This window comes from Corylus avellana, chromosome ca2 (assembly GCF_901000735.1).
Source record: "Corylus avellana chromosome ca2, CavTom2PMs-1.0".
Taxonomy (NCBI): domain Eukaryota; kingdom Viridiplantae; phylum Streptophyta; class Magnoliopsida; order Fagales; family Betulaceae; genus Corylus; species Corylus avellana.
The window spans coordinates 35,686,203-35,696,353 of record NC_081542.1 but is presented as its reverse complement, the minus strand read 5'-3'; the positions used below and the strand labels follow the sequence as shown (position 1 = coordinate 35,696,353).

At 35.0% G+C, this 10,151-nt stretch overlaps 1 protein-coding gene across 1 annotated transcript; it reads left to right on the top strand.

Annotated features, from left to right (window-relative positions):
• Positions 1 to 729: 729 nt before the first annotated feature.
• Positions 730 to 8,617, top strand: LOC132170944 (zinc finger CCCH domain-containing protein 48-like). The gene is made up of 8 exons (XM_059582104.1): positions 730 to 2,459; positions 3,573 to 3,758; positions 3,879 to 3,983; positions 4,367 to 4,516; positions 5,013 to 5,192; positions 5,348 to 5,445; positions 5,540 to 5,713; positions 7,229 to 8,617. Exons 1-7 carry the CDS (start codon positions 1,896 to 1,898, stop codon positions 5,679 to 5,681), a joined length of 1,425 nt encoding a protein of 474 aa, XP_059438087.1. The 5' UTR covers positions 730 to 1,895; the 3' UTR covers positions 5,682 to 5,713; positions 7,229 to 8,617.
• The last annotated feature ends 1,534 nt before the right edge of the window (positions 8,618 to 10,151 follow it).

The window sequence follows — 10,151 nt, the reverse complement described above, 5'->3', positions numbered from 1 at the left end:
TTCATTGAGTAAACTGTTATTTTGGCATACTTTGAGGACCTATAAATTTATAAGACAATGTGTGATTTGTAATTGTGGCTAATTACATGGACCTATAAATTATTTTTTATACCACATGTAGTGATTTATAATTTAGGTTAACCATAAGAACTAATTTTACATTTATCCTATATATATATATATATATATATATATAGATAGATAGGTTAACTAGAATGACTAATTTTTTAACATTTTAAGTTATTATTTTACCCCTGTTTACAATTCAAATTGCTAAGAAATTTGATGGCATTGATGTCTTTCCCCATTTTCTTTTCTTCTTCATTTTTCCGTTTCTCTTCTTCCTCTTCTTCCACTCGTAAGTGCAAACTTGCACTCGAATGATTTATTTAATTTTTTTTCGTATTCTCAAATTGTTATTTATTTATTTATTTTAGCTGTGAAAGGAATTTTCAATTTACCGATTATTGTTTGGGGCATGATCGTTATTGTAGCACAACTCTCCGAGATTGACAAGGAGCCCATCTCATCTCCAACACTATCATCACACGTGCACCTCAGATTTGCACAATCAGGTTGACTCAAAGTTAGTTTTTATCCGGATCTATCAAGATAAGATAAAGGTTGACTCAAAAGTCAACCTTTAAAGGCTTGTTTTCAAAAAAAAAAAAAAGTGACTTTCCCATAATAGTAATACCCCTCTTCCCTATATATATGCCTCCTATTGCTACCCAAAATCCGATACTTGTTATTGTTTTTGAAACACGCTCTCTCTCTCTTTGCTCACTGAAAACTCTCTCTCTTTGGTGCGTCGATCTCTTTCCGTCTCAGGTTTGCTTGCCCGCCTATGGAACTCCAAGTTTTGCTAGGGTTTTATTTTCTTAGGTTTTTATATTTAGGGTTTGCTTGTCCTGTGATATTTTCTATCTGCAATAAACTTGGGGAAACGCCGAACCTCTTGATTGTGCGCCGTTAACAGATCTTCTTTTTTTATTCTCGGGTTGATCGGAATTTAGGGAAAAATTAGTCAGTTATTATCGATTAAATTCAGGGTATCCTTTTATGGGATTTGGGGTTTCCTAGATATGTAAGGTTTACTCTGTCTGTTTGATCGGAGTTTCGAAATTTTCGATGAAGGGTTTGATGAAATCTGTGAAATTAAGCCCTAAAACTTGAAATGGATCAATTAGGACTTTATTCCAGAGGGGTTTACTCAGTTTGATTGGACCTTTGGAAAGTTGGGAAAATTTTCATCTCTAAGGTTTACTCTGTCTGTTTGATCTGAGTTTCGAAATTTTTGAGGAAGGGTTTGATGAAATCTGGGAAATTAAGCCCTAAAACTTGAAGTGGATCAATTAGGGCTTTATTCCAGAGGGGTTTACTCAGTTTGATTGGACTTTGGAAAGTTGGGAAAATTTTCAGCTCTAAGGTTTACTCTGTCTGTTTGATCTGAGTTTCGAAATTTTTGAGGAAGGGTTTGACGAAATCTGGGAAATTTAGCCCTAAAACTTGAAGTGGATCAATTAGGGCTTTATTCCAGAGGGGTTTACTCAGTTTGATTGGACTTTGGAGAAAATTTTCAGCTCAAGGATTTGTTTAAGCTCGGGATATGAAACCCTAAGCGTGAAATTATGAAGGATATTGGGTTTAATTTCTTCAATAATATCTTTACAGTTTGCCCAATTTGGTGAATGTGGATTTGAGGGGTTTTACTGAACTTAAGGCCGCTGATTGATTTTGATCTTCTGGGGAGGACATCTATGTGAATCAGTTTGCTCAGCCTGCTGGTTGTTTTGGATCTTCTGCCATGGAAGAGACATATTTGTTTTGTTTTGAATCGCAACTATGTGGATCAGTTTGTTCATTCTTTCGTTTCATGTATTTTTGTTTCATAGATGGACAGCAAGACAGCAAGAAAGCCTTATGTTTTTGATCGCCTGGGAAGAAAACCTGCTCACAACAAGCCTGTTTGCATCTTCTGGCGTAATGGTAAATGCCTCAGGAACCCATGTAGGTTCCTTCACAGTGAACTACCAGTCATGTGTGCTAAGAAAGGGTCCAACACGGAGTCATCTAATCAGCAGGATCTCCCTACAAAGAACTCCAATTACATTAGGACCAAGAACAAATTGATTTTGAAAAGGTCCTTGGAAACTACTGTTGAAAATTCCCGAGAAGATGCTGGTTCTAAAGACTGCAAAAGGGGAACTTCTAAGAACTTAGCCTTGAAGAATGAGGAGAGTGGTTCCAACAGTACAGAAGATGTTCTTACGAAATCTGAAGATGTTCTTACGAAATCTGAAGATGTTCTTAAGAAATCTGAAGATGTTCTTGAGCAAAATGTTTGTCAATACTGGGTGCATGGCAACTGCATAGATGGCGATAAGTGTCAGTCTCTGCATTCCTGGTTTCATGCAGATGGGTTATCGATCTTGGCTCGACTTCAAGGGCACACAAAGGTAGCACTGTGTTACTTGTTCCTTTTCCTTTTGTATTATACTTTGTTTTCGGGAAAACATTCAAAAATTAAAGATTTTTTATTTTAGAATAAATTATCCAAATTTTTAATCTGCAATTTTTACTTATGATCATGCTTAGTGATATGTATTTGTTTTAGTATTTGAATGTTAAAAGGACCTAAAATTGTATTAGAAATTTCAGTTTATGTGGAAAAAAAAAGAAAAAAGAAAAGAAACAGAAGGTTATGCTGCCTGCTATTACTTGCATATTTGACTTCCTAATTTCCAGTTGACTTAACTTCTTAGTTGCATCATTAGAGGGTTGTTAATCTTAATAGTGCAAATTGGGAAGATAGCTTGAAATAGCCACAATTTGGGCCGTGGGGCTGTGTGAGATTGGATAGTAGCATTCGAAAGCAGAATTTTTTCATCTTAAACACCATTGGTGGCCAAAAAAAACAAGTATGGTTGTACTGTCTACATGATTGCTGTAGTTAGAAAAGCATGCATTCAAAAAAAAGGAAAGCCAGAGAAGAAATAAAATGGATAAATAAGATGTGATAAAATATGGAAGAAACATTCTAGGCATATAACAAAAAGTTCTAATGCACTCTTAATGCTTGTTATTAATGTTCTTTGACTTATATTTGATATTCTTGAATGATGTTTACTGGACTTATCAAAAAAAGAAACAGAAAAGAAAGGAAAAAGTACCCTTCGTATTAGCTAGAAATTATAGTATAATGTTGAAGAAGCTAAAATACTGCATAAAATGGAGAGATTATTCTGTGGATGAATTTTAGTACAGTGCTAGAGTAAAAGGCAGATTTAAGTATTTGTAATCTATTTATTGACGTAAAATCATTTGTTTTTTCAAGACTTTTATTAATAACTAATTCACATGACTGTAAGGCTGTGTTAATATTCTGTTTCTTGTGTGTTCTATTGAAATGCCAGGGATAGCTGGTCTAACTATAAAAAACGTGCCATGCGATTTTTTTTAACTTTCTTTTGTATCTTTTCTCCACAAATGGAGCATACATAATCTGTATATTTGCTTGGTTTTTATTGAATATCTTGTAGAATCCTTATTTATGACTTTTGTGATAACAGGCTGTCACGGGGATTGCACTTCCTGAAAAAAATAACAAGCTTTACACAGGCAGCAGTGACAGAACAGTTCGGATTTGGGATTGTCATACAGGACAGTGTGCTCAAGTCGTTGAACTTGGTGCCGATATAGGATCAATGATTAGTGAAGCTGTTTGGGTGTTCATTGGCATGCCAAATGTTATTAAGGTAAGCTATACCCTCAATATGTTTTGCTTTGTTATTGTTTTAATTTTCTTATAGTTGTTAATATTTTGTATCATTGCTCGATATGTATGCTCAATCTAGCATTTTTGATGATGTTCGCAGGCATTGAACACTGAGTTAGGTGCCGAATACGATCTCAGTGGACCGATTGGTCAAGTCTACGCCATGGCAACAACTCATGATATTACGCTTTTTGCTGGAGGCCAGGTAATCACTATGTTCACATTTGCTTTCTTAAAATTCTCGATCAGATTTGATTTTGTTAGTGGTTTTGACTTTTCTGTTTTTTGGGATTAATTTTTTTTTTTTTTTTTAATTATAAATTTTAAATCTATTTTGTTGTTTGAGAAACAACGTAGCTCGTGTTATACAAAGCAATTTATAAATCACCTAATATCATGATAATGCTCGAAACCAAATTAGATTTTGGAGTTTGAGTCTCTTGGTTGTATTCTCTGTAGTGGCTAGATATTCATGCAAGATTGACGGCCTTATTTATCGTCTCTTACTTTTGACACTATTCTTCTGCAGCACTTTTCATATTTGTATTATTGAATTCTAAATGGGTTCATTATTACTTGTAACCGCAGGATGGTGTTATTTTAGCGTGGAAGTGCACTTCTGAAACTAATTCCCCTTTCCAACCCGTCGCATCTCTTAAAGGACACACATCAGACGTAGTAGCTTTAACTGTTGGACGCGAGCGGTTGTATTCAGGTTCTAAGGACCACACAATAAGGGTAAGTTTGTACGTGATGAAGATAAATAATTGCACTTATAACTTTTGTTCTCTTTAGTAGTGATTTGATGAGACACTTTTGATTTTTATTAAAAAAATGGTGGTATTTTGCTTCTTTCTCTTCTCTTCTCTTATGGTAGCTGCAAATTGAACTACTTTTTAGTTGTTCTGTATGCTTCAAGCATAAAAATCAGATTTACTTCTAACTGACTGTTCTTGGTGCTGACCTTGTGTCTATTTATTTATTGTATGTTATTTGATTACTTTTATCTTCTTTGCAACATAGATAGTGTAAGCAATTATATCATTCCATTATTTTTCGGACTTGAAGCAATTGAGACTATCATGATTTTGTTCCTTCACTTGATTAATGGAGGTTCACTATGTATACATTTGCAAAATATTTTGATAAAGCTATTTGACTTGATGTTGATATAAGTAATTGCTCGACTGTTTCTTTTATCACTCTTCATATTATCTCTATTTCGTGTTAATAGGTTTGGGATCATAAAACTTTAGAGTGTGTTATGACACTGGATGGTCATGCCGATACTGTGACGTCCCTTATTTGTTGGGAGGATTTTCTGTTATCCGGTTCTTTGGACCGGACAGTAAAGGCTTGGGCTATGAATGAAGAGGGCCGCGTGGAAGCAATCTATACACACGTTGAGGAACACGTAAGTTATTCAAGCACCACAATCCTTAAATTGTATATTTGCGCTCATTTGTTGCTTGGCCGACATTTCTTCATTTGCTCATGGTTTTTGATGGTAGTTGAAGTATGGTATATAGACCTATTCTAAAGGACCCAATTTTATAATGTGTGTAATAGGGTGTTGTTGCTTTCTGCGGGATTGAGGATGGGAATGGCAAACCAACCTTGTATTGCTCTTGTAATAACAATTCTGTCCAGTTGTATGAAATGCCATCGTGAGTACACTAAACCCTCTTTCATTCATGACTCCAAATCTCTATTCTTTTTCCGGTTGGCAGTGAGTCACATTTATTATTATTGTTGCTGTAGATTCGGTGATGGGGGCAGATTATTTGCCAAACAAGAAGTTAAAGTTATTCTACAAGGTCCAAAGGGACTCGGACTTTTTTTTACTGGGGATCAAACTGGTTTGGTAACGGCGTGGAGGTGGTTACCAAAATCCAAGGAGTAGCAGATTTTTTACCAACACCCCCACACTTGGAGGTATTCCAAACAATGCTTATGAATGTGACAAACAAAATAATGGCTTGTCCTCACACTTTGGTAGATAGCCTAAAAATTGACAATCATACCATTCATAATTTATTCTAATAGCCAAGTTTTACGTGTATAAATCTTTCATGCTAAATATTAATAGAATAAACCAATTAATCACAATAAGATATATTTCCAATAATAGTACACAAGTGCTTTAAGAAATGACTTTTATAAGTTCATCTTTCTCTAAGTATGATATGTCATTTTCTCTTATTTCTTTTCTGTCAATTGACAATTTTCTAAAGCTGTTTTAAAAAAATAGTAATCAACACTTGTGATTTTTAAACATGATTCTTATAAATAGAAGTTGCATATTATAACCTCTATTAAGATATTAAAATAAAATCTTTTCGACTAAAATCTCAGTAAATATGCGAAGTATCAAGCTCAACCATATAATAATCTACTATTATATGCTCATTTTCATAAATACGCCATTGCTATCATTCTTATGATATGATAAATTTATCAGATATCAAATGAGCCTCAATACGACTATCAATAATCACATATATTTTATTTTTAATCAACATGTCTGGAAAAATTAAAAGTTAAATAATATAGATGAAAAAGTAGTAAATATTTTTAAAGTATTCATGCTAATCTAGCATGTCATAGGTAACATAAGTGCTAGATACGATTTATTTTTTGAAATAGATCAATCAATAGAGGGATACCGCTTATCAGATACAACATTCATATATAAATTTTCACCGGCTTTAATTCAATCAGGGAGCACCTTCCTCACTTATTATTATTATTATTATTATTATTTCATTTAGTAAATGAAATTGTATATCATGTCTTAAAAAAAAATTAAGACCTATAAATCAGAGTTTAAAAACTCACAGCAGAGCCAAACAATTTTACTCCAAGATCTTCCAAAATAGGTTATCGCCATCACACACCAACTAGGTGTCATGAAAATCGCTCAACACAACACGCGCACCATGCCTATTCATTCTACGATGTGCTTATCTACAAGAATTTTTAGCAAAGTAGTATGCTTTGCACACAATTAGCAATGTCTATATATTTTCTCCATCACAGTATGAGTAACTACTCACTTTTGTGATTGTTAATCTTCATGGATGTTCTCCAATAAGCTTAGCACAACATAACATAAAGTGTTAAGTTCTAAAAATCCATAAAAGGCTTAACAATTTTTATTGCAAGATTCGTGACCCATTCAATAAAATATTATTTGACGAACAAATTAAATAACACAAATTTGAGGTCAAATAATCAAAAACTCTTTCAATCAAAATATTCATTTTCAATACTTACACACGAAATTAAAATCTTCTTTTGATAAGTGAATCAATTATCAGGTTTTTTTTCACAACAAAATCTATCCTCTCAAGAATTGATTTCATATTTTTTGTATGCGAATTGTATATTGCAAACTCTTATAGTATTTGACTTCTCATAAGTTTAAATACTATTGTGTTATAACTTTAGGGAACTGCATTCCTTGCTGGATTCTTCAGCACCGCAAGTCCTCCTCGCAATTCAAGTTTGGGGGTTGTTATTCTCAGGCATGCAGTTGATTTTAAATTCTGATTTTCATTTCATTGGCGAGTTTAAAATGATGAACACATGATCACTTGACTAGGGAATTTGAGTTTTGTTACTCTCTTTGGCAACATGAGATGTTACTTGTTTCAACTTGATTATCACAAGCACACATGCACATAGTCTGTAAGGTGCGAAATCTGAAATCAATTATGTTTGTTATCAGTATTTTGAATGCAGTTGGGTAACTTGTCGGAGGAATAACCTTGGCATAAAAAAAAAATAATAAAAAAATAAAAAAATAAAAAAAAATATTGATCACTTTGAGCTTTTCACTAAGTAACCGGACCTCTTGCCTCATTAAGCAGTGAGTGTTCGCGTCAAAAGGTTGGAAGTTTGGTTTGATTGATAGCATGGCTAGTTTAGCTTCGTAGCCTTTTTGATTCGAGTTAGTAAGCCCTTAGGAGTGTTTTTACACTTAATGCCCTAAAGCCATTTGGTTTGGGAGTCATTGGCTTAACGCTCGATACATGGGTCAATAAGAAAGCTTAAGGGAGCTAAGCATTGCACAGCCTTTGCATAAAAAAATAATAATAATACTGATCACTTTGAGCTTTTCGCTGAGTAACCGGACCTCTTGCCTCATTAAGCAGTGAGTGTTCGTGTCAAAAGGTTGGAAGCTTGATTTGATTGATAGCATGGCTAGTTTGGCTTCGTAGCCTTTTTGACTCGAGTTAGTAAGCTCTTAGGGGTGTTTTTACACCTAATGCCCTAAAGCCATTTGGTTTGGGAGTCATTGGCTTAACGCTTGATACATGAGTCAATTAGAAAGCTTAAGGGAGCCAAGCATTGCACAGCCTGCCCTTGGTTGATCCGATGGGGAGTCCAACAAATTTTGAATATTCAACCATTCATGTTGAGATCATTTTTCAACTCTTACGACTATGTGTAAGTTCACTTTACACTAGTTGAAATCTTGTGATATCTCATAATGCCATGTGTAGTAACTCGATTCAAAATTTCCTAGAATTTTGAGGATGGAGTTTATCTTGTTAAGCTTGTTAATGAATGAGAACCATAATTTTTATGATACTTCATTCTTGGGGATAACATGGTGGTAACAATGTTTATGGCTATCATTACTGCTGGATCAAAACTGGTTTGGTAACGAACGGCGTGGAGGTGGTTATCAAAATGCAAGGCATCATCACCCCTGGAGGAGTAGCTGATTTGCTTTGTCTTTTTGTTTGAACAGTTACTCATTAGTGGATTAGATGTACAAAATTTTTGTAATGACCCTTTTACTATCTATTATATGATAGAATGATTCAATTCTTTTGTTTGATCCATTTAACCATGAATGCATGTGACACTTCTCTCTCTCCAAAATTGACGTTAGACTGCAAAATCCATCCGACGTAGTCAAGGTGTGCAGCGTGTAATATATATATATATATATATATATATATATACCTGTGGAAGAGGCATTAATTTCCTTTGGTGTGATGCTGTTAGTATTTAACATTGGATTAGCCAAAAAAATGCAAAATGGATATTTGATTGTATTAGGAAAAAAAAAAAAAAAAACGCGGAGCCATTTTATTTTTTATTGTTTCTCTCACATGTTTTCTCTTTTTCCCAAAACTTTTCCCACTTTGCAAGGGAACCATTTGGGGTGTTTGGTTGTATAATTTGGTATTTTTTTTTTTCATGGAAATGGTTTTTTTGAATTAAAATGAATAAAAATTTAAAAATAAATATTATTTTAATAGAATAGATAAAAATATAGCTAATCGGATGTAAAAGCCTTTAAAAATTCATTAGCAAAACTAGATAAAGTGAGTTTTGAGGAGCCATTTTGCATAAAAATTTGACTTCTGCATGGTGAATGCTCTTATATTGTTATCTGAACATACTAAACATTTGAAATCACTCATTGTGCTGCTTTCTCTTTTTGTAGAGAAAGAAGCTCCCACTTCTCTCTAAGAGAAGTTTCCACCCCCTTGTGAAGTTTTTCCTCCGCCTTGTGCGGCTGTCTGAGGGAGGGATGGAGTTCTTTCCCTCTCTCCTCCTTTCCACCCTTGTTCTCCATCATTTGCTTCTCTTTTTCTCTCGTTTTCCTTCATTCTCTCTTTCATTTCCAGTTGTTTCTTCCCCTTTACAGCAGCTCCCATCGCTCCTCTGCTATAACCGTTCAGCATTGTCCCATCTCCACCATAGATCGGTTGAGCCCAGCCTCCACCTGCCATCCATAAACCTTAGTAGCCCCCTAAATGGTGTTTCTCGATTTGGTTTTTTCAAAACTCGATCTGTCAACGCCAGGTAGCTCCACCATCACGCGTGCCTCACCACCATGCTCTACGACCTCTACGCTTCCTGACGTAACCATCTGCACCTTCGTCCAGCCAACACTTGCCGAAGCGTGCGCCACATGCACTCGAGAGTGGATCTCCCTTGTGGACGCGTGGTCCACACGCTCCAGAGAGTGGACAATTGTCCTCCACGCGTGGCTCCTCCGATTTGTCCTTCGCCTACCTACATCCGCCCTCGCCGGTGTTTTGTGGTGTTTTGTTCCTCTGATTTTGGCACTCCGATCTCCATTACCAGCGTGTGTTCATCACGCGCCGGTGATTGGCTTACACTCGCCGGCCTAAAATCTCCATCCTCCATTAACGATGTTCCTGAGGATTTTTTGCTTGCTTTATTGTATTTTACTTTGTTTTCTGTCTTATATTTATGATTGTTATGTTTTGCTTTTATTGTCTTTTGTTGAAATAATTATGATGTGAAAATTATATCGAAAATATGAGCGGAAGCAAGATAGAAAATAAATACAAAGATGTAAGGGTGGTTCGGTGTTAGACACCTA